General features: G+C 43.7%; 1 protein-coding gene across 3 annotated transcripts in view; it reads left to right on the forward strand.

Moving 5' to 3' along the window:
* LOC137655876 (solute carrier family 35 member E2A-like) overlaps nucleotides 1–25806 on the forward strand; it is a 99673-nt gene that overhangs the window by 14738 nt on the left and 59129 nt on the right. For all 3 annotated transcript variants that reach the window (XM_068390085.1, XM_068390086.1, XM_068390084.1), the window contains exon 3: nucleotides 11147–11345. In XM_068390085.1, the coding sequence (XP_068246186.1) occupies nucleotides 11147–11345 (199 nt within the window). The remainder of the gene's footprint in view (nucleotides 1–11146; nucleotides 11346–25806) is intronic.

Below are 25806 nucleotides of genomic sequence, written 5' to 3' on the forward strand. Positions count from 1 at the left end.
TATCAAAATCAAATTCTTGCCCCCCAATACTACTCCCATACTCCAGCCCATGGACCAACAGGTCATTTCAAACTTCAAAAAACTCTATACCAAGGCCCTTTTCAGAAAGTGTTTTGAAGTGACCAGTGACACGAAGTTGACCCTAAAGGAATTCTGGAAGGAACACTTCAGCATCCTCAACTCTGTTAACATGATTGACCAAGCTTGGCGAGGTGTGACCTATAGGACATTGAACTCTGCCTGGCGTAAGCTGTGGCCATCATGTGTCACAGAGAGGGAGTTTGAAGGTTTCCAACCAGAGGCGGGTCCAAGCACTGCTACCCCTGTAATTTCTGATGACACTGATGTCGTTGAGGAAATTGTTGTCATGGGCAGGAGTTTGGGGCTTGAGGTCGACAAGGATGATATTGATGAGCTTGTAGAAAGCCATTCTACCGAGTTGACTGTGGAGGAATTGTTGCACCTGCAACAACAACAGCAGCAGGATCTGATTGTGGAGCAGGAATCTTCAGAAGAGGATGAGGTAAGGGAGGATGTTCCAAGTTCTCTCATCAATGAAATTTGTTCCAAGTGGGCAGATGTGCAGGCTTTTGCTGAAAAATACCACCCAGAAATTGCAGTAGCAAACCGGGCAGTGCATATGTTTAATGATAGTGTCATGTATCATTTTCGAAGAATACTGCAGAGGAGGAAGAAACAATTAACAATAGACCAGTTTTTCACAAAAGAAAAGAAAGCTGCTACATCAAAGCCTGTTTCTCCTCCAAAGAAGAGACAAAGAAGAGAAGAAACCCCTGAAATAGATCTGCCCACCCTTTCATTGGAGAGAGAAACAACTCCTGAAGGAGAACTACCCCGCCACATCATGGAAGGGGACTCTCCTTCCAAGCAGTAACCTCCCCCTTCCATCCTCTCCACATCCATCCCTGTATGCCATCGAACCGCTGCTCAAAGGTATGTTCACTACAGTACAGAAAATGGTTTAAAATTGTTTTATTTTAGTACAGTAAATGGTTTAAAATTGTTTTATAGGATTTTCTGACCAATTTCATACACATTTAGATAATTATTGTTGTTTAGGTACACGTTTTATTAATATTTTGGGCCTGTTCGAGTGCTTGGGAACGGAATAGAATATATACCATTATTTCTTATGGGGAAAAAAAATTCGGTACTCGAACAAATCGGAGGTCGAACACGGATCTCGAACGGATTATGGTCGAGTACCGAGGTATCACTGTAATAAACGAATAAATTTAAGATATACAAAAGGGAAAATAAGTAAATAGCTGAATAGTTAAATAGATAAATAAATGAATTAACACATTTATAGATAAATGCAAACAAAAATGAATGAAAAAATAAGTAATTAAATGAATATATAAAATGTAAAAAATTAATGGATAAGTAAATAAACTGATTGATTGATAAATAGATTAGTTAATGAATAAATAAATCAACTGATGAAATCAGTAACTGATTAGTTGATAAGCAAATAAAAAAAACAATAAATATAATATATTTATATATCTAGCCACTGATAGTGTTAAACTATTATTCATAATTTTTTTCCACGCATTACATTTTATTATACAATGTACTTGCAATAGTTCCAATATTTTACCTACATTTCCTAGAAACATCGTACAAAACCGAGATGTCACCTCCCCATCTCACTGTCAATTTACACTCGTACACGTTCAGTACCTGTCCGTTTTCCAGTCCTGAGCTCCGTTGGCGCACAGTGAATGAGCGTGACCAGTTGTCAGATGCTTAATAACAATGCATCACCAATTTACAGTAAAATTTTTACTTTTGCTTGATACTCAGGGTCTCAGATTACGTGATGCTTAAAACTAAATGTCAGTATACATACTTTCAAATTTATCTGGTATGTAAATAACAATTAATTGATATTTTATCTATCTGATTATCAATATGGCATTTACTATCAGCAGTCCAAGACGGCACATGAGTCGAGTTAGTCAACGGTGAGTCTTTCCTCAGTCACAGCTGCCTCGTGTGTGTTTAGGGACAATTTTTGATAGCAAGCTATATACATATTAAGCAACATGGAGCGATGGATAATTCGTAGGACTGCAAACAAGGAAGGAACATCAGATACTGACAACAGTGTCTCAGAAACAACTGATGAGATTCCTTCCGAACTACCATCTACCAGTTCTACTTCAAATATAGATAAAAGGCAAGACAAACGTAAGGGTAAGACCTCCCAGTATGACCAATCATCCAAACCCAAACTTCGGAAATATCAAGCAGAATTTATAAAATTCGGATTCACTAGTTTTACCATTGATAAGATGCAGTACCCCCAATGTGTTATGTGCTCAGAAGTACTTGCAAATGAAAGCTTAAAGCCTGTGAAAATGAAAAGGCATTTGCAAAGCAAGCATCCTTCTCATGCTGATAAACCAATAGAATTTTTCCGTCGAAAGGAGGGAGAGTTGCAGGGTCAAAAACAAGTGCTAGCTCAGAAAACCACCACCTCTGCCAAAGCTCAAATGGCATCATTTGAGGTAGCATACCTAATTGCACAGTCCAAGCAGCCACATACCATTGGGGAAACCCTCATGAAACCTGGTGCAGTGACTATGAGTCGGATTATGCATGGTAATAAGATGGCCCGTGAGCTGGAAACAGTCCCGCTGTCTAACGACACCATTACTCGACGAATTAATGACATTTCAAATGACATTAAGTGTCAGCTGATTGAGAGGGTTAAGGGAAAGAAGTATGCTTTGCAGCTAGATGAGTTGACAGACATATCAAATTCTGCACAATTACTTGCATTCATTAGATACAGTTTTGGTGGAAAACTTCAAGAAGACATGCTTTTTTGCACTGTACTAGAGGGGACCTGTACAGGTAGTGACATTTTCACAAAGCTAGACACCAAAATACAAAAGCAGGGCTTGTCTTGGGACCAGTGTGTTGGTGTGTGCACAGACGGTGCTGGGGCAATGTTGGGTAAGAGGAAAGGACTTAAAGCAAAAGTTTTACAAGTGGCACCTCACATAAATTTTACACATTGTATTATTCACAGGGAAGCTCTTGCTAGCAAAGCACTCAATCCAGAGTAAAGCAGTGTTCTTCAAACTGCGATTAAAATAGTAAATTACATCAAAACACGTCCCATAAATGCCAGGCTGTTCTCCACACTCTGCAATGAGATGGGCTCGGAGCAGGAAGCACTGTTGTTCCACACAGAAGTCAGGTGGCTGTCCCGAGGCAAAGTTCTCAGCCGCTTGTACGAACTACGAGATGAGGTGCGCCTGTTCCTGATCAAATCTGAGTCCCAACTTGCTGACTATCTGACTGACCCTGACTGGTTAGCAAATCTAGCATATTTGTCTTGTATATTCGAAAGACTTAATCTGCTGAATTTATCACTACAAGGCCCAAACACGAACATCTTGATTCTTTCTGACAAAATTGATGCATTTACAAGGAAGCTGGAACGATGGGCTGTGCGAGTTGATGGGGGCAGTGTTGAAATGTTTCCTGAGGTGGAAGAATTTATGGCGGAGAATGAATTAAGCGTCGATAACGTGAAGGTAATGATCACGACTCAACTACAAGGTCTTGTGGACCACTTCAAGAAATACTTCCCAAAAGAGACAACCCCACAACAATATGACTGGATACGGCAACCATTCACTGCTACAGGGGATCACTTATCATCCGACATGGAGGATGAGCTGCTGGAGCTCTCCAGTGATCGGACTTTACAGGCATCGTTTGGCTCAACCACACTGGATGAGTTCTGGATTTCAATTGCAAGGGAATATCCACGATTATCCATGGCAGCAATGGATGTATTACTTCCTTTTGGATCAACCTATTTATGTGAAAAGACTTTTTCGGCACTGACTTATATAAAAAACAAATACCGATCAAGACTCAGGGTGGAGGATGATCTCCGAGTTGCCATCTCTGGTATCAAACCCAGGATGGAGTTACTGTGCTCAAAAAAGCAGGCCCATGTATCTCGCTAATTGATGTTAGTTATTCATGATAAACTTAGGCCTATGTAAATACTGTTTTCACTGTGGAATAGGGATATAATTAACTAATCACTGCTAGTGGAGCCCCATAGTTGGGCCTAAATATTGATCATTGTCATTAAACTTCCATGAATATTGTACTTTTATTTTAACAGTTACTAAATAAGTAATTATTTCACAAGAAATTCATACAGTTCTTCTAAAGCCAAAAAAAAAAAAGAAAAAAAAAATATTATCTCAGACATAATTTCCAAAATTTTCCAAAATATTGATTTTGAAACCAAAAGGGTATGAAATAGCTTTGTGTCTACTGGATGTTTGTGTGGGTATACTGTCTCATATGAGAATTATAGATCATTAGCTGATTTTAGGTTTCAGCAAATTTGTAATATCAGCACCCAAGTCAAACGCTATAATTATTTTGTTAATCATTTTAAGCCCAGCCTGAATATCTAAATTTTGGTATAAAGATACCAGTAATTTTTTCTTTATTGTGCTAAAGTTTACAAACACTGACATAATTTATGCTATCTGCAGTAGCTTTCTTCAACAAAGGTATAATTCTAATTTCATACTTATTTTTTTCTCTTGAAGCAGTTAGCAAAGTGTGAGTGCCTGTACGGATTTAACATTAATTCTATAAATTTAAATAGACTGTATTGCTTTGCCTATTTTGTCTTTAAAGATTGTGATTTTTTCTACAAGTAATAAATTAGTTAACTCTATAATGCGTATATTTTTTGCATTTATCTTATCATGTTTGTTGTTATTATGTTCTTATGATTCGGGGCATAGGCATGTACTGTGTGTGTGTGTGTGTGTGTCAGAAGCACTTCGGGGAAAGGCGAGGGTCACATGCCTCTAGCAATATCGTTTGGGGGGTCGTTGGCTGAAAAGTTTGAGAACCACTGCCTTACAGCATGTGCATACCTTACAGCATGCTCTGCATACCTTACCGCATGCTCTTCAGTCACACATCTTTGGTTGTTGCCAACTCACAAGACTGTCAAGCAGTTTCATAACGTTGCCTTCTGGTCTGCTGCTTTTGCACCAGTGAAACCCTCACTGAGAGATCTTAGCTTTTCTCGGATATGGTTCCTGTAGATGAGAAAGTGCTATTCTCCCTCCTTCTGATATTCCCTTGAGGACTCTGTCATTTGGAGAGGAGCCTTAAGCTGCTTAGCCTCCTATGGACTTTTATTTAAGCATAACATGCTTCCAGGGAGGGTAATGGTTCCGCTTCAGTCGCTAACCCCGTCTGTTGCCACACCTGCTCCCATAGACCTTGAGCTTTGTTGCAAGACATGCAGTCCAAGCTTAGTCCTTGTTAGAGGATTTTTTGTTTACGGAGTCAGTGTGTCACTGGGAAGACGTTCAACAACCAGCAGAAGTGACTTGTTGTGACGCAGTGCGGCAACCTCAGCAACCCGATAAGGAGTTGTCTGTACGACCCAGACAGTCTAGACAGTTTCGGGTTGTCGCTGTACTTCCTCGCTTCCCCATGGTTGACAGTTCACAGACTGTGCAGCAGTACCATGATCTTGTGTCCGGCTCCGTCAGACGACTGGCTTTTAAGAGCTCCCACAAGTCGTCGCTGTCTGGAGATTCTCAGATGGACTATGGATCTAACCAAGGAACTGGGCCTCCTGGTCAATTTTGAGGAGTCCCAGCTCGTCCCATCCCAGACCATTGTCTACCTGGGTATGGAGCTTCAGAGTCGAGCTTTTCGGGCTTTTCCGTCGGCCCCAAGGATCTACCAAGCCCTAGAATGCATCCAGAGCATGCTGAGAAGGAACCGATGCTCAGTCAGGTAGTGGATGAGTCTAACAGGGACTCTTTCATCGCTGGCCCTGTTCATCGAGTTAGGGAGACTCTACCTCCGCCCCCTTCAGTATCATCTAGCTGCTCACTGGATAAAGGACATGACGCTAGAGACGGTCTCAGTTCCTGTTTCCGAAGAGAGGAGGTCTACTCTCACGTGGTGAAAGAACAGCTTTCTTCTCAAGGAAGTCTACCTTTGGCTGTTCAGAAACCCGACCGCCGTCTCTTCTCGGACGCATCAGACACGGGCTGGGGTGCGACTTTGGACGGACAGGAATGCTCGGGAACATGGAATCAGGAGCAAAGGACACTTCACATCAATTGCAAGGAGCTGTTGGCGGTTCATCTGGCCTTGATAAACTTCAAGTCCCTCCAGCTTAACAAGGTGGTGGAGGTGGACTCTGACAACACCACAGCCTTGGCTTACATCTCCAAGCAGGGAGGGACTCATTCGTGGAAGTTGTTCTAGATCGCAAGGGACCTCCTCATCTGGTCAAAAGATCGAAAGCTCACGCTGGTAACGAGGTTCATTCAGGGCGATATGAATGTCATGGCAGATCGCCTCAGCCGGAAGGGTCAGGTCATCCCCACAGAGTGGACCCTTCACAAGAATGTTTGCAGCAGACTTTGGGCCCTGTGGGGTCAGCCAACCATAGATCTGTTCGCTACCTCGATAACCTAGAGGCTCCCGTTGTTTTGTTCTCCGATTCCAGACCCAGCAGCAGTTCACGTGGATGCTTTTCTGCTGGATTGGTCCCATCTCGACCTGTATGCATTCCTGCCGTTCAAGATTGTCAACAGGGTACTTCAGAAGTTCGCCTCTCGCAAAGGGACACGGCTGACGGTTGGCTCCGCTCTGGCCCGCGAGAGAATGGTTCATAGAGGTACTGCAATGGCTGGTCGACATTCCCAGGACTCTTCCTCTAGGAGTGGACCTTCTACGTCAACCTCACGTAAAGAAGGTACACCCAAACCTCCACGCTCTTCGTCTGACTGCCTTCAGACTTTCGAAAGACTCTCAAGAGCTAGGGGCTTTTCGAAGGAGGCAGCCAGAGCGATTGCCAGAGCAAGGAGGACATCCACTCTCAGAGTCTATCAGTCTAAAGGGGAAGTCTTCCGAAGCTGGTACAAGGCCAATGCAGTTTCCTCAACCAGTACCACTGTAACCCAGATTGCTGACTTCCTGTTACATCTAAGGAACGTAAGATCCCTTTCAGCTCCTACGATCAAGGGTTACAGAAGTATGTTGGCAGCGGTTTTCCGCCACAGAGGCTTGGATCTTTCCACCAACAAAGATCTACAGGACCTCCTTAGGTCTTTTGAGACCTCAAAGGAACGTCGGTTGTCCACTCCAGGCTGGAATCTAGACGTGGTCCTAAGGTTCCTTATGTCATCAAGATTTGAACCTCTCCAATCAGCCTCTTTTAAGGACCTCACATTAAAAACTCTTTTCCTCGTGTGCTTGACAACAGCTAAAAGAGTAAGTGAGATCCACGCCTTCAGCAGGAACATAGTTTTCACATCTGAAACGGCTACATGTTCCTTGCAGCTCGGTTTTTTGCTAAAACGAGCTTCCTTCACGTCCTTGGCCTAAGTCGTTCGAGATCCCAAGCCTGTCCAACTTGGTGGGGAACGAACTGGAGAGAGTACTTTGCCCAGTTAAAGCTCTTAGGTACTATCTAAAAAGGTCATAACCTTTACGAGGACAATCAGAAGCCTTATGGTGTGCTATCAAGAAGCCTTCTCTTCCAAGGTCTAAGAACTCAGTTTCTTACTAATTCAGGCTTCTGATTAGGGAAGCACATTCTCATCTGAAGGAAGAAGACCTTGCTTTGCTGAAGGTAAGGACACATGAAGTGAGAGCTGTGGCTACTTCAGTGGCCTTCAAACAGAACTGTTCTCTGCAGAGTGTTATGGATGCAACCTATTGGAGAAGCAAGTCAGTGTTCGCATCATTCTATCTCAAAGATGTCCAGTCTCTTTACGAGAACTGCTACACCCTGGGACCATTCGTAGCAACGAATGCAGTAGTAGGCGGGGGCTCAGCCACTACATTCCCATAATCCCATAACCTTTTTAACCTTTCTCTTGAATACTTTTTATGGGTTGTACGGTCGGCTAAGAAGCCTTCCACATCCTTGTTGATTTGGCGGGTGGTCAATTCTTTCTTGAGAAGCGCCGAGGTTAAAGGTTGTGATGAGGTCCTTTAGTATGGGTTGCAGCCCTTTATACTTCAGCACCTAAGAGTCGTTCAGCATCCTAAGAGGACCGCTACGCTCAGTAAGGAAGACGTACTTAATAAAGGCAGAGTAATGGTTCAAGTCGTCTTCCTTACCAGGTACTTATTTATTTTATGTTATTTTTGAATAACTAATAAAATAAAATACGGGATACTTAGCTTCTTGGTTAACATGTATGCTGGTCTCCACCCACCACCCTGGGTGTGAATCAGCTACATGATCATCGGGTAAGATTAATATTGAAAAATGTTATTTTCATTAGTAAAATAAATTTTTGAATATACTTACCCGATGATCATGATTTAATTGACCCACCCTTCCTCCCCATAGAGAACCAGTGGACCGAGGAAAAAATTGAGGTGGTGTTGACAAGAAGTACTGGAGTACCTGACCACAGATGGCGCTGTTGTGTACACCCCCACCTGTATAGCGATCGCTGGCGTATCCCGACCGTAGATATCTGTCGGGCAACAGAGTTGACAGCTACATGATCATCGGGTAAGTATATTCAAAAATTTATTTTACTAATGAAAATAACATATTGACTATGAAATTACCGGGTAACTTTTATTTATGAGTCCAGCTGGAAAAATATAAATTTATGGTAGTGTTCTCAGCAACCTTTTAATAATCTTAATGGTTGTGTTACTGGTGGTAGTAATAACATTTAAATTAACATTATATTCATTTGTTATTAAAAATCAATCATGATTCAAATTATCCTCACTCTTCCTCACTCCCTTCTCTGTCACATCAGACGTTCTAGCAGCTGCCGGCACCAAAATTATTTGATTCCTTGGCTGCTTGTATAACTTTTGATTTAAAACTACCCTCATACTTTCTTCTTTTTTGCTGGCAGTTTCATAATTGATGTTGATACAAGTTGTTAACCCTTTTACCCCCAAAGGACGTACTGGTATGTTTCACAAAACACATCCCTTTACCCCCTTGGATGTACCGGTATGTCCTTGAAAAAAACTGCTATTTACAATTTTTTTTGCATATTTTTGATAATTTTTTTCAATAACTTCAGGCATTTTCCAAGAGAATGAGACCAACCTGACCTCTCTATGATGAAAATTAAGGCTGTTAGAGCAATTTAAAAATATATACTGCAAAATGTGCTTGAAAAAAAAATAACCCCTGGGGATTAAGGGTTGGAAAGTTCCAAATAGCCTGGGGGTAAAAGGGTTAAGAAATTAAACTGATTTAGAACTGAAGTTAGGAAAAATATTTTGAAAGTGGAATGTACAATTATTATTTGTAACAGTTTAAAACAATCATACATACATACGTATATCAAGGCACTTCCCCCTATTTTGGGGGGTAGCCGACATCAACAATGAAACAAAAACAAAAAAGGGGACCTCTACTCTCTACATTCCTCCCAGCCTAACAAGGGACTCAACCGAGTTCAGCTGATACTGGTTAAAACAACCATGAGACCGATTAATGCGAATTATCGTGCTGTCATTAGCTGTAGTGTATTATTGATGACCAAATGCAAACAAAAGGGTTAGTAAAATATTTGTAATTACATAATCTTTACTAAAATCTCTTAATATCATTAGTTATCACTTGGATGTGTGAATGCATTAGTTTGTTGTTATGATCAGTAATGAGATGTAAACAAAACAGTGGTTTCTGTCTTAGGCGGCGTGTTTAGGAAAAATATATGAAAATGTTTTTATTTGATTTATTTTGAATTTCTAAGGATAAAGTAATTGAAACAATATTAGTAATAACATCATCATTACATAACTAATACTTGGTAAGGTATCTGTTGCTGCAAAAGCCATCCTATACACAGATGTATGAATGCGGTTCTTTGTTCGATATGATTGGCGGTGAAACATAAACAAAACAATGTTTTAAGTTTTTGGTGGCATGTTTAAGCAAAACATGATATAAAATCACTTTTAATTTGTTTTGTACCCGTATTTCATTGTTTTTCATTTTGTAACGTCTGCCATTATATGATGTTTTCGTTTGCGTGCTTCGCATCAGGTTTTCCTCTGTGTTTCGGAGGGTAGTTCCCCCACCCCCCCCCCTCTGATCACACTAGTCACATGGTTTCGAGCCAGTCTCCTCCCCCCTGGGTGTCCTCTCCCTCTTTACGCCTCTCGCCACTCCCTACATAGGGGGGTAGGCTTAGGTCACGTGCTTTTAGAGAATTGGAAGTCACCCAGGGTGGGGACTGGATCTTTCGCTCACTGCGTCATCGCGAGTAGCGTATGCGCCTCGCCTAACCACCCCCCCCCCCTCATTTCTCTCAAGTTATCCATCCGTGTTATTATTCCTCCCGTCCCGGAGGGCCGCGATATTTTGTGAATCGTATCTACTAATGGTAGTTATGTTTTTATGATCGGATTCAGACAATCTACTCTGTTCTGATACCTTACTTTACCCTATATTCGTTACGTAATGTTATGGATGGTTTGTTCGAGAGAGAGAGAGAGAGAGAGAGAGAGAGAGAGAGAGAGAGAGAGAGAGAGAGAGAGAGAGAGAGAGGGGCTGCGACAGAGACTATACTGTAGTTTGTCTCAGGTTATCCATCCATGTTATTAATACCTCCCGTCCCGGAGGGCCGCAATATTTTGTGAATCGTATCTACTAATGGTAGTTATGTTTCTTTGATCGGATTCAGACATCATACTTTGTTCTGATACCCAACTTTATCCTATATTTGTATAAAATTGCTTTTATTTGATTTATTTTGAATTTCTAAGGATACAACAAAGGTTACCTTATACTGTACACTGATGACTTTGTATTTCACCAGTCATCTTATACTACAGATATGACCTAAATTCATTAAAATTTGCCCTAATTTTCGACATTGTCTTGTCTAAAGGTCGGTTAATACGTGAAAATATACGGTACTTAAAAATGCTGTGTGTAATTTGTGATCATTTAGTTTTTTAAAAAGAATTATGTATTGATTAGTTGTTTATGACCATGTTGTTTGCATTAATGAAATAATCGTGAAAAATATACAGTACTGTATTGGTTTTCGTAATCAGTTTCTTATTTATTTATATTTCTTTTTTTACTTTTCAGTCTGATGGTGAAGATGGTATGCTTTTCCCCCAAGAAGATGGCATCAATGTCAAGCCGAATAGTAGAGCAAAGAAAAATCCCGGTCTTCAGCATCCTCGAGCAATATGCTTCCTTATCCTCTGGTACATCTTTAGTGGCGTTACTCTCTTCCTCAACAAGTATATCCTCTCCTACCAAAAAGCAGACCCTCATGTCCTTTGTACGTAGCTTTGTATTTTACTATACTATACTGTACAGTATTATCATAATTTTTTTATTTGCTTAGTGATTACTGTATACAGGTACTGTACTGTACTATATTTTGTATTTTTCAATATTAATCTTACCCGATGATCATGTAGCTGTCAACTCTGTTGCCCGACAGAAATCTACGGTCGGGATACGCCAGCGATCGCTATACAGGTGGGGGTGTACACAACAGCGCCATCTGTGAGTAGGTACTCAAGTACTTCTTGTCAACAAGAACTCAATTTTTCCTCTGTCGTGCCTCCGGCAAGACCTACTAATACGCCGTCCCTAACTGGATTTGTTTTCACAACTTTTTGGTGAAGTACACTATTCCAGTTTTGAGCTTTCGCTATGCAGGGGTTTTATCTTCATTTCAAAACTTGAACTCGTTTTGGATAGATTTTATTATGGTGACGAAGAGAGTATGGACTCTCTTTCACTTTTAAATGGCCGACCCTTCCCTTAGACGGAAGTGTTGGTGTCGAAGAGAGTATAGACTCTCTTTCACTTTTTATGACCCACCCTTCCCTTAGACGGAAGTGTGTTTAGGTTTTTGGTAATTTTGCTTAACAAAGTTATAGATTATTTTATATCTCTCCGCCATTTATAGGCCTCTTCGATTAACTTTCCATTTATTATAAACTTATAAAAATTAATTTTTATGTTTGTTTATATGCGACCTTTCCTAATAGTAGGCGGTCCTTACTTGGAACCGAATTTAATTAACATTGAGCCCGTCATATCGTTTTTCCTGTTAAGAATTTATGCTATTTTAATTTTAATGTTTTTGAAAGAATTTCTTTGATAGTCTCGTACTGTTTTCAAAGTTGAACTAACGTTTCGTTTAGTCTCTGCAGTTGTTGACGTTCAGAACGTTCAACTTGCGCTCTATCGTTACGATAGAGAGAAAGTATTTCACGGTTTCACGTTGCAGTAAGAGTAACCCGATTCTAGCGTTTCGTTCATTCTTTCTTAGCTTAAATGGTTTTAATTCTAATAAAGGAACTTTTTATTTGGGAAACCTTTCAGTTTTTTTCCTTTAACAAATAATATGTTTTAACGATATATATAATTGGGCTCATCTCTCAGGTTCTAAGTCAAGAGAGAGAGAGAGAGAGATAGAGACGGAGGGAGAGAGAGGAGGATAAACGTTTCGTTCAAGCGGGTAACGTTGTTCTCGTTTTTTGCTCTTCTCCCTAGTCGCTATAGGGGAAGAAGGTAAAACGTTTCTAGAGTTTTATTCTTGTTCCCAGGCTTTATGCGGTGAGAGATTTTAAACGTAGTTTATTTGATCTAGTGTTTAGTCTCTTTTCCAGCCACTGAATTCTTTATCTTTCATTATGTTTTTCTGTTACATTGTAATACTGTTTTCGCAATTACTACCTTTTAATGAAGGATAGGATTGCGTGTTTCAGGTACAAACCACTTAAAGTTTCGAGTTCAGTGAAATAAGTGCAAACAGAAAATCAAAAGTGATAAAGTGATATGCGCAATGTGTTACAGTGTTGCGTTCGAGGGTTCGTCTGTTCGTGCCAGTTGTTCACCTAGTCCGATACCTCTTACAAGCTCCCAAGCCCAGGGGAGAAGTAATGTCGAAGGACTTATGGGTTCCACAGGCCTTGATCGACGAACAGACGTTTCCCTCCGTGGTTTCGGGTGTATCTACACACGTTGCCGACGTGATCACCCCACCCACACAAAGACGAGAGAGCCCATTTATTCCTCGTCTGCGGAAGAGGTTTCTCGCAGAAACCATGGACCAAATCTTGCAGCTTTTAAGTGCAAGTCGGTCCCTTCCGCGCAAGTCCAACGGCCTAGGTGTAGCCACTGGGTCAGTTCGGACTCGCTGCAGTACGACAACTGCACACCTCCCAAGAGAGGCAAGGTGGTACCGCAACAGGCAGTAACTCCGTCTGTTGCCGCACCAGCTGTTTTAGACCCTCAGTCACAACGGACAGTAGCTCCGTTTGTTGTTGTCTTTCATAGACCCTAGTGGTCCATGCTCAGACTATACAGTCTCAGCTTGCTCCTTCTTGCAGGAGTATCGTGCTGGAAGGTTGACAATGCACCTGTTAACCTACAACCCGCCGAGGTTGTGCGCTCAGCAGATACTGCGGCGGCCTGCTCCCACCCTCCACCTGTGAGAGCTCCACCACCGATGCGCAGTCCACCCTGCCAGACGCATGTTCTTGCTGTACCATCTGCTAACATGCGTGAGCTACCGCATCAGCAGTGGGAAGGTTCTGTAGAGCTGCCGGGTTCCAGCACTATGCGGCATTCTCCGCAGCCCATGCAGCATGCTCTGCATACAGCATGCTCCGCATACCATGCAGCATGAGCCGCATACCTTACAGCATGCTCTGCATATACCGCATGCTCCTCAACCCACCGCAGCCCCTCCCACACACCAGCACTCTGCTTTTGTTGTTGCCAGCTCCCACACTCCGACTGCGGAGAAGGTTGACGATGCACCCGTGGGCCTACACCTCCCACGGTTGTGCGCCCGGCATGGCTTCCTGCTCTCACACTCTTGTTGTGAGAGCTCCTCCACCCATGCACAGTCAACCCTGCCAGATGTATGATGACTCCCACACACAGAGCACTCCGTTGCCGTGCGTGAGCTACCACAAGCTGCCGTGTTTTGACACGGTGTGTCAGCCTCTGCAACACACTGTGGTTACCGCCACTCGCCAGCAGCAAACTAGTCAGTCAGGAGTTGAGGCTTCCCCACACAACTTTGGTTGTTGCCAACTCACAGACTGTCATACAGTTACATGACGTTGCCTTCTGGTCTGCTACTTATACACCAGTGCTGTATGTCCTCACGCTCCTGTTGTGGTTGACAGTTCAGTTTTTGACAGTTCACAGACTGTCAAGCAGTTTCATAACGTTGCCTTCTGGTCTGCTGCTTTTGCACCAGTGAAACCCTCACTGAGAGAACCTAGCTTTTCTAGGATATGGTTCCTGTAGATGAGAAAGTGCTGTTCTCCCTCCTTCTGATATTCCCTTGAGGACTCTGTCATTTGGAGAGGAGCCTTAAGCTGCTTAGCCTCCTATGGACTTTTATTTAAGCATAACATGCTTCCAGGGAGGGTAAATGGTTCCGCTTCAGTCGCTAACCCCGTCTGTTGCCACACCTGCTCCCATAGACCTTGGGCTTTGTTGCAAGACATGCAGTCCAAGCTTAGTCCTTGATAGAGGATTTTTTACGGAGAAGACCCTTCTTGCCAACGACCTTCCTACCGGTTGGTTGTACGCCCTGTTGACGCTGAGGTATCCTACTCACGTCCGCCAGTTGAGATGGTTCCTCCACCGGTGCGACCCAGTGTGGGTTGCCAGTCGCACGTTGATGTTATGCTACTCTCGGAGGTGGTTGTGGACGTTCAGTGTGTCACTGGGAAGACGTTCAACAACCAGCAGAGGTGACTTGTTGTGACGCAGTGCGGCAACCTCAGCAACCCGATAAGGGGTTGTCTGTACTACCCAGACAGTCTAGACAGTTTCGGGTTGTCGCTGTACTTCCTCGCTTCCCCATGGTTGACAGTTCACAGACTGTGCAGCAGTACCATGATCTTGTGTCCGGCTCCGTCACGCATCCACCAGTGCGACCGGATTCAGCGAGTCAGACGTTGCCCACTCCGTTGCCGTTTCCTCATCAGTTTCGGATGAGGAACCCTCTGATGAGGACATGGCTGAACAAGAAGATCAATCCCCAGCCCTGCTATCCATCCAGAAGATGCTGAAGAAGGAATACGGCCCTGTCAGGCTGTGGATGAGTCTGGTTAGGACACTGTCATCCGTGGTGCATTTGGTGTCACTTGGAAGACTACACCTCCGTCCTCTTCGGTTTCATCTAGCTCTTCACTGGAAAAGGACAAGACGCTAGAAGCGGTCTCGATCCCGGTTTCTGGAAGATAAGTCTGGTCTAACCTGAGGAAAGGACTTTATCAACCTTTTATAGGGTCTTCCCCTGACTGTTCAGACTCCCAACCACGTTCTCTTCTCAGACGCATCGGACGTAGGCTGGGGTGCGACCTTAGGCGGTAGGGAATGCTCGGGATTATGGAACTCGCGTCAAAGGACAATGCATTTTAACTGCAAGAAGCTTCTGGCAGTAAGTCTGACCTGGAAAAGCTTCAGGTCTCTCCTACAAGTAATGGAGGTCAACACGGACAACTCCCTGCTTTGATGTTCATCTCCTAGCAAGGAGGGACCTACTCTCTGACATGGTGCGAGTTCGCTAGTGACCTCCTCTCCTGTTCAACAGGTCTAGACTTTTCACTAGTAACAAATTTCTTCCAAGGCAACTTGAATGTCTTAGCAGTTTGTCTCAGTAGGAAGGGACAATAATTCCAACATATTGGACCCTCCACAGAGATGTATGCAAGAGACTTTGGGTCACCTGGGGCCATCCAACCATAGATCTCTTCGCAACCTCGATGTCCAAGAGGCTCTCAACAGACCCAGCAGTGGTTCTTTTAGATGCCTTCCTACTAGATTAGTCTCATCTAGATCTATATGCATTCCCTCCGTTCTAGTTTGTCAACAAGGTACTGCAGAAGTTCGCCTCTCACGTTGGGACAAAGTTGACACTAGTTGCTTCCCTCTGGCCTGCGAGAGAATAACTTACCGAGGTACTTCGATGGCTAGTAGACGTTCCCAGAACTCTTCCCCTAAGGGTGGACCTGCTACGTCTGCCACGCGTAAGAAGGTACTCCAAGGCCTCCACGCTCTTCGTCTCACTGCCTTCAGAGTATCGAAAGACTCTCGAGAACTAAAGGTTTTTCGAAGGAGGCAACCAGAGCGATTGTTAGAGCAAGGAGAACATCCACCCTTAGAGTCTACCAATCGAAGTGGGGAATCTTCCTAAACTGGTGCAAGTCAGTATCCGTATCCTCGACCAGTACCTCTGTAACTCAAATAGCTGACTTCCTCTTATATCTGAGAAAAGAGCGATCTCTTTCAGCTCCCACTTTCAAGGGTTACAGAAGCATGTTGGCATCAGTCTTCCGTCACAGAGGCTTAGATCTTTTTATCAATAAAGATCTACAGGACCTCCTTAAGTCTTTTGAGACCACGAAGGAGTGTCGTTTGGTTACACCTGGTTGGAATTTAGACGTGGTTCTAAGATTCCTTATGTTAGACAGGTTCGAACCACTTCAATCAGCCTCCCTGAAAGATCTCACCTTTAAGACTCTTCCTGATATGCTTTACCAGCTAAAAGAGTCAGTGAGATTCATGCCTTCAGCAAGAACATCGGATTTTCATCCGAAACGGCTACATGTTCTACATCTTGGTTTTCTAGCCAAACACGAGCTGCCTTCTCGGCCTTGACCGATATCGTTCGTTATTCCAAACTTATCGATATGGTTGGAAATGAACTAGAAAGAGTATTATGTCCTGTAGAGCTCTTAAGTTCTATTTTAAAAACCTTTATGAGGCCCGTCTGAAGCTTTATGGTGTTCAGTTAAGAATTCATCTTTGCCTATGTCAGAGAATTCTTTATCCTATTATTTTCAGACTGTTAATACGAGAAGCTCATTCCCTTCTGAATGAGGAAGACCAAGCTTGGCTGAAGGTAAGGACACACGAAGTTAGAGCTATCACAACTTCCGTGACCTTTTAATAAAATAGATCTCTGCAAAATATTTTCGACGCAACCTTTTGGAAAAGCTAATCAGTGTTCGCGTCTTTTATCTTAAGAATGTCCAGTCTCCTTACGAGAACTGCTACACTCTGGGACCATTCGTAGCAACGAGTGCAGTAGTGGTGGGGGCTCCACCACTACAATTCCCTAATTCCAGAACCTTTTTAATCTTTCTCTTGAAATATTTCTGGGTTGTCCGGAAGGCTAAGAAGCCTTCCGCATCCTGGTTGATTTGGCGGGTGGTCAAATTCTTTCTTGAGAAGCGCCTAGATTAGAGGTTGTGATGAGGTCCTTTAGTATGGGTTGCAGCCCTTAATACTTCAGCACCTAGGAGTCGCTCAGCATCCTAAGAGGATCGCTAGGCTCAGTAAGGAAGACGTACTTAAAAAGGCAGAGTAATGGTTCAAGTCGACTTCCTTACCAGGTACTTATTTATTTTATGTTTGTTATTTTGAATAACGGCTAAAATAAGATACGGGATACTTAGCTTCTTTGTTAACATGTATGCTGGTCTCCACCCACCACCCTGGGTGTGAATCAGCTACATGATCATCGGGTAAGATTAATATTGAAAAATGTTATTTTCATTAGTAAAATAAATTTTTGAATATACTTACCCAATGATCATGAATTGAAGGACCCGCCCTTCCTCCCCATAGAGAACCAGTGGACCGAGGAGAAAATTGAGTTCTTGTTGACAAGAAGTACTTGAGTACCTACTCACAGATGGCGCTGTTGTGTACACCCCCACCTGTATAGCGATCGCTGGCGTATCCCGACCGTAGATTTCTGTCGGGCAACAGAGTTGACAGCTACATGATCATCGGGTAAGTATATTCAAAAATTTATTTTACTAATGAAAATAACATTTTAAAGACTTAGAAAATAGAGGTTTTTGGTGCTATCCTTTCTTCACATGCCTAAAATTATAATATCCCTGTTTTGACAGTTCTTCAGAAGGAATTAACTAGTGTTTGATAATTGGATTATAGAATTGCTTACCTTAATTTTGCATGGAATGATTTTTTTCCTTTTTTTTTGACACTAGCTGTTTGGGATTTCTTCATTCAGTACCCACTTACTTGCACCTAGGCCTAAGGAAATGACAGCACAGTATATTGTAGTATAATTATTATAAACAATTTTTTTTATGTTTTATGAGTGATAAATTTCTCTTTGAATTTTATATTTCTTTTTATATGCATAATTAATTTTAGTGAGTGGTATTTTCTCTATTATTTATCTAAGTCAATTATCAGTTATTCGCCATAAAAATCAGGGATGATGACAGATGTGTCTTTATATTCACCCATTTGTCCATCTAGTATCTATTATTGTCTGCTTTTACTTTTTCTGTCACGTATACTTTCACTACCAATTTATGAAAAGGATATTATGGTTGTATGAGGTAATGAAGGTAAACTCTATGAAGACCTTAAGCCATTACTGTACCAGGTCCTAAGTTCGAGCCATCAAGGATTCATAATGTCGACTTTTCCATGTTTTTCCTTCTATCCATTTCATGTCAGTTTAGTTTCCAAATAGCCTGGGGGTAAACCCCCAGGCTATTTGGAACTTTCCAACCCTTAACCCCCAGGGTTTATTTTTTTTCAAGCACATTTTGCAGTATATTTTTTTTAAATTGCTCTAACAGCCTTAATTTTCATCATAGAGAGGTCAGGTTGGTCTCATTGTTTAAGAAAATGCCTGAAGTTTCTAATAAAATTATCAAAAATATGCAAAATAAAAATGTAAATAGCGTTTTTTTGCAAGGACGTACCAGTACGTCCATGGGGGTAAAATAAAGGGATGAGATTTGTGAAACGTACTAGTACGTCCATTGGGGGTAAAAGGGTTAATGTCTCCAATTATTTATTCAATTAATTTGGTCATATAGAATGTGGTGTGTATTCAAGGAGGATTTCTCGAATGATTTAATATAGTACTGCAATTCAATGGTACTTAAGTGTTCTTGCATAAAATAACATTATTTCAATTAGCCTTACCTAACATTCAATGTGCTATAAGTTTTGAAAGTGCATAATTGGTTGACAAACTAAAAAAAATTGGAACATTATTAGTAGATTTATATCACTACCCTTCCCATATCTCGATAACTACTAATATTGTGGCTCCTTGTTTCAAATCCTCATTATTGCTTTGTCAGGTAGTTTTGACTTCTCATTATGTGGTGTTTGATCATTTAGAGAATTTCTCTCCTTTTTTATGGCTCTTGATGGTAGTTTGGTATGGTATTCTTCCTATTTCTCAGATGGTAGCCTTGCTAGGGAATGTATTTCACTCAGTGTCAGCCCTCGCTCTGTAAATAGTTCATTTTTAAATATTAAACTTAGCCGGTGAATGTATAATAGCTGACGTCTCGGACGGCTCGACAGAAACACAAAAACTCGCGAGCGATCGCCATGAAGGTTGCGGGTGTGCCCACCAGCGCCAACTATCGGCCAGATACCGCATATACATGTAAACAGCTCCAGTTCTTCTCTGTCGGTCTTGTCGACAAGTTGATTCCATTACTCGCTGTTGACCTGGAGTTTTTCGTCATTCTTGGTGAAGTACTTCTTTTTGGTTTTGAGCTTTCGCAGTGCAGGTGTTTTTATCTTCAATTAAAACTCTTGAACTCTTTTTTGGATAGATTTTATTGTTGATGACTTTGGATTGTTTTTGGATTTTCTTTGACTTTTCAAAATGGCTGACCCTTCTCCAATTCCTAAATTTCGTAAATGTAATGCTAGGGATTGTAACAAACGTCTTCCAAAGGCCTCTCTCGACCCACATACCGTGTTTTCTAATTGCCGGGGTAAAACCTGCCAATTAGGAGATCGGTGTGATGAGTGCGTGGTACTTTCGGAATTCGACTGGCTAGAGTTTGATAAGTATTCTCGTAAGCTAGAGAGAGATAGGGTGAGGAGAAGTTCCTCTAGATCATTAGAATTTTCCTCCTCCCATGCCCCTGAACCTAATCCTTCCCCTGTAGTAGCTGTGCCTGAACCTTCTACTAGCACTCATGAACCATCAATGCGGGATATGTTGCGTGCCATTCAAGCGTTGGGCGAGAGAGTTGAATCTTTGGCAACGGACCGTAATCAACTCATGGCGGATGTAAAAGTGTTAAAGTGTCAGAGTGCCACATTAGAAAATCGTGGGGATAAAGTGATTAGTGCGCAAAGTGTTATAAGTGTTGCGACCGAGGGTTCGTCTGTTCGTGCTTGTCGTTCGCCTAGTCCGAGACCTCTTGCAAGCTCCCATGCACCAGGGAGAAGTAATGTCGTAGGACTTATGGGGACGAGAGGCTTTAACCAATGAACAGACGTTCCCTCTATGGTTTCGGGCGTGTCTCGTCAAGACCGCCCCTACCATAAGACGAGCGAGGCGGTTTTCTCCTCGTCATCCGAAGGCTTCTCGCGTAAGAAACCGTGGAGCAAGGTTTTAGACCCTTAAAGCGGAAGTCAGTCCCTTCAGGACAGGTCCAGCGTCCTGGCTGTAGCCATTGGGACAGCTCTGACCCTGTGCAGTCATAGGAAGACTGCTCGCCGCCTAAACAAAAGCGTAACACGGGCTCCGAGAGTCTTAGTTTAGGCAATGTTTTGCCGTCACAGACGTTACCATCGTCTCGACCCGTACCGACTCCCGTTGATCCTAAATGGGTTGTCCTGCAGGATATGCAGAATAAGCTTGCCTCCCTTATGGAGGAGTATACTGTTGAGCAGGTTCACGATGATCCTCGCCGTTACGCTGATCGAGATCCTGGCCGTCAGCCGCCCAAACGAGCCTTTGCTCGTCCTGTTGACGTTACAAAGTCACGTCAGTCACGTGACTTGGAGCCTCACTCGATGCAGTCCCGTGTTGACTTTCAGCCGCTTGTTGACGTTCAGCCGCTGCCGCATGCTCGTGTTGACGTTCAGGACGTTCGCCAACCAGCTAAGTTGACTTGTTTTGACGTTGAGCGTCAAGCACCGCAGTCAAGAGTTGTTTTAACTGCTCAATCTAGGCAGTCAAGGCAGTCTCGACTTGACGTCGAGCGTCCTCCCGCTCCTGTTGTTGTTGCTGGTCAGTCCTTTAAGCAGTTACATGACGTAGCGTCCTTGACTGCTACTGATGCTCCTTTGCGTGTGGACTCTGCTTGTCAAGCACTGCCACCAAGGCAGGTCTCTCCCTTGCTTGCGTGTGGACTCTGCTTGTCAAGCATTGCCACCAAGGCAGGTCTCTCCCTTGCTTGAGACTCATCAGTTGTCGGACGAGGTTCCTTCTGATGAGGATGTTGCTGATCCTCCTCCTACTGATAATCCTTTGGATGTTTTATCAGACGTAGAAGAACCTAAGGCTGCGCAACCTTCTATGGATTTTAAGAAAATCATGATGATTTTCAAGGATCTTTTCCCAGATCATTTTGTTACTGCCGCTCCTCGTTCGCCTCCGTCTGAGTTTGCGCTAGGTTTAGCTGCTACCAAGCCTGCCTTTACTAAGCTAGTGCTCTCTCACTCTTTTAAGAGGGCTTTACGTCTTCTAGGCGACTGGTTGGTTACCAGGAGGAGTTTGGGAAGACGGCCTTTGCCTTCCCTCCTTTTAAGCTAGCTTCTAGATCGAGCGTCTGGTATGACACGGGAGAAGTTCTCGGCTTGGGAGTCCCTGCCTCTGCCCAGGGTGACTTCTCAAGCCTCGTAGACTCCCCGTCGCCTGGCCATGAGACGCTCTAAAATTTGTTGGTCCTCCTCGGACCTTGACCATCTCCTTAAAGGGGTATACAGGGCCTTCGAAGTTTTTAACTTTTTAGATTGGTCTCTAGGAGCATTAAGTAGGAAGATCTCGTCTGCTGACCAAGATGTGTCCTTACTTATTATGTCTTGTATGGACAAAGCCATCCGCGATGGTTCCAATGAGCTCGCCTCCACCTTTACGTCTGGAGTCTTGAAGAAGAGAGAAACCCTTTGCTCTTTCCTTTCAGCAGGAGTTACGCCCTGTCAAAGATCGGAACTTCTCTTTGCTCCCTTATCGGCTGCCTTGTTTCCTCAACAGCTGATTAAGGACATTGCTGCTTCGCTTGTACAGAAGGACACACATGACCTGATGGCTTCTTCTGCTCGCAAGGGAGCTCCTTCTTCATCCTTTATTGTGAGACCCAGAATCGAGACTCCTGCGTATAGGTTTATCCCGCCCTTTCGTGGCAGAGCTCCCAGCAGGGGAGGCTCTCGTGCCAAGGGAAAGAGAGGTAAGAGGAGAGGAGCCAAGTCCTCCCGTGGCAGAGTCTGACTGCCCACATCCTCAGACAGCGGTAGGGGCCAGACTGAACAACTTCTGGCAGACCTGGGAGAAGAGGGGTGCAGACCAAGAGTCTGTGTTGTTGCTCAAGGAGGGGTACAAAATACCTTTTGTACGCAGACCTCCTCTAGTAACAGTTCCTCGAGACCTCTCTCCCAGGTATCGAGAGGAGTCAAAGAGACAAGCTCTACATCACGAAGTGTCTCTGTTGCTAGAGAAGGGAGCGGTGGTGAAAGTCTCGGACCTTCAATCACCGGGATTTTACAACCGTCTCTTCCTAGTCCCAAAGCATACAGGAGGTTGGAGGCCAGTGCTAGACGTCAGTGCGCTCAACGTTTTTGTTACGAAAACAAAATTTACGATGGAGACCACGAAGTCCGTTCTAGCAGCGGTCAGAGAGGGAGACTGAATGGTCTCTCTCGACCTGCAAGACGCGTACTTCCACATTCCTATACACCCGGATTCCCAACCGTTTCTGAGGTTTGTTTACAGGAATGTGGTGTACCAGTTTCGAGCACTGTGCTTCGGCCTCAGTCCTGCTCCTCTCGTGTCTACGAGGCTCATGAGGAATGTGGCAAAATTCCTTCATTTATCGGGAATTCGAGCCTCCCTGTACTTGGACGACTGGCTTCTCAGAGCATCGTCCAGTCATCGCTGTCTGCAGGACCTACACTGGACGTTGGGTCTGGCAAAGGAGTTGGGACTTTTGGTCAACATAGAAAAGTCTCAACTGATTCCATCCCAGACGATTCTCTATTTGGGGATGGAGATTCGCAGTCTAGTTTTTCGGGCTTTTCCGTCTGCCACCCGAATAGAACAAGCCCTGCTCAAAGTCCGACTCATGCTGAAAAGAGAACGTTGTTCAGTAAGAAGTTGGATGAGTCTCGTAGGGACTCTGTCATCCCTGGAGCAGTTTGTCTCGCTAGGGAGACTTCACCTTCGCCCTCTCCAGTTCCATCTAGACTCTCACTGGAACAAGAGCAAGACTTTAGAAGCTGTATTAATCCCGGTCTCCGAGCCAGTAAAAGCATGCCTGAACTGGTGGGACAGCAACATAAGTCTGAGAGAGGGTCTGTCCCTGGCAGTCAAGAACCCAAACCACGTGTTGTTCTCAGACGCGTCGGATTTGGGTTGTGGTGCGACTCTGGACGGTCGGGAATGTTCGGGTCTTTGGACGTCGGTTCAGAAGAGCATGCACATCAACGGCAAGGAGCTATTAGCAGTCCACTTGGCCTTGATGAGTTTCGAGAGCATTCTTCGAAACAAAGTGGTAGAGGTCAATTCAGACAACACCACAGCTTTGGCGTACATCTCCAAGCAAGGAGGCACTCACTCCCACACACTGTACGTGATCGCAAGGGACCTCCTCATTTGGTAAAAAAACCGAGGCACCTCCCTGTTGACAAGATTCATCCAGGGGGACTTGAACGTCTTGGCAGACTGTCTCAGTCGGAGAGGTCAGGTGATCCCCACGGAATGGACCCTCCACAAGGACGTGTGCAAGAGTCTTTGGGCGACTTGGGGTCAACCCTCCATAGACCTCTTTGCCACCTCGTTGACCAAAAGGCTCCCGATATATTGCTCGCCAGTCCCAGATCCAGAGGCAACCCACATAGACGCGTTTCTACTGGACTGGTCTCACCTGGACTTGTACGCATTCCCACCATTCAAGATAGTCAACAAGGTACTGCAGAAGTTCGCCTCTCACGAAGGGACAAGGTTGACGTTGGTTGCTCCCCTCTGGCCCGCGAGAGAGTGGTTCACAGAGGTACTTCAATGGCTGGTAGACATTCCAAGGAGTCTTCCTCTAAGGATAGATCTCTTACGGCAGCCCCACGTAAGGGATCTTCATCAAAGCCTCCCCGCGCTTCGTCTGACTGCCTTCAGACTATCGAAAGACTCTCAAGAGCTCGAGGCTTTTCGAAGGAGGCAGCCAGAGCGATTGCGAGAGCTAGGAGAGCTTCTACCATCAAAGTATACCAGTCGAAGTGGGAAGTCTTTCGAGACTGGTGCAAGTCAGCATCTGTTTCCTCTTCCAGTACCTCTGTAGCCCAAATCGCAGACTTTCTCTTACATCTGAGAAATGTTCGCTCCCTCTCAGCACCCACTATTAAGGGCTACAGGAGCATGTTGACTTCGGTCTTTAGACATAGAGGCTTAGATCTTTCCAATAATAAAGATCTCCAAGATCTCCTTAAGTCTTTCGAGACCTCTAAGGAGCGTCGTATGGCAACTCCTGGATGGAACTTAGACGTGGTCCTAAGGTTCCTAATGTCAGACAGGTTTGAGCCATTACATTCAGCCTCCCTGAAGGATCTCACCCTCAAGACACTTTTCTTAGTGTGCTTGGCTTCAGCTAAAAGGGTCAGTGAGATCCATGCCTTCAGTAGGAACATCGGCTTTTCCACAGATAAAGCCACATGTTCACTCCAGCTTGGTTTCCTGGCCAAAAATGAACTGCCTTCTCGTCCTTGGCCTAAGTCATTTGATATACCTTGCCTGTCAGAGATCGTAGGCAACGAGCTTGAAAGAGTACTGTGTCCAGTTAGAGCTCTTAAGTTCTACTTAGCTCGTACTAAGTCCTTACGAGGTGGATCTGAGGCCTTGTGGTGCTCAGTTAAGAAGCCATCATTACCTATGTCAAAGAATGCTTTGTCATATTTTATTAGATTTTTAATCCGAGAGGCTCATTCTCACTTGAGTGAAAAAGACCGTTGCTTGCTTAAGGCTAAGACACACGAAGTAAGAGCTATAGCAACTTCCGTGGCCTTTAAGCAAAATAGATCTCTGCGAAGTATTATGGACGCGACCTTTTGGAGAAGCAAGTCGGTATTCGCGTCATTTTACTTAAAAGATGTCCAGACTCTTTATGAGGACTGCTACACACTGGGTCCATTCGTTACAGCGAGTGCAGTAGTGGGTGAGGGTTCTACCACTACATTCCCTTAATTCCAATATCCTTTTAATCTGTCTCTTGAAATGTTTTTAATCTTGTTTTTGGGTTGTACGGAAGGCTAAGAAGCCTTTCGCATCCTGGTTGATTTGGCGGGTGGTCAAATGTCATTTCTTGAGAGCGCCCAGATTAAGGGTTTTGATGAGGTCCTGTTGTATGGGTTGCCGCCCTTGATACTTCAGCTCTTGGGAATCTTTCAGCATCCTAAGAGGGTGGCTGGGCTTCATGAGGAAAGCAGACTAACAAGGCAGAGTAATCGTCAGAGTCAGCTTCCTTACCAGGTACCTATATTTATTTGGGTTTTGTTATGATATAACTGTCAAAAACTCTAAGCATATACGCCGTAAACTGTATTAATACTGGTCTCTACCCACCACCATGGGTGTGAATCAGCTATTATATATTCACCGGCTAAGTTTAATATTTAAAAATGATATTTTGATTATAAAATAAATTTTTGAATAAAGGCCCCCCCTTCCTCCCCGATAGAGACCCAGCGGGATGAGAAGAACTGGAGCTGTTTACATGTATATGCGGTATCTGGCCGATAGTTGG

Source organism: Palaemon carinicauda, chromosome 16, assembly GCF_036898095.1.
Source record: "Palaemon carinicauda isolate YSFRI2023 chromosome 16, ASM3689809v2, whole genome shotgun sequence".
Lineage (NCBI taxonomy): Eukaryota > Metazoa > Arthropoda > Malacostraca > Decapoda > Palaemonidae > Palaemon > Palaemon carinicauda.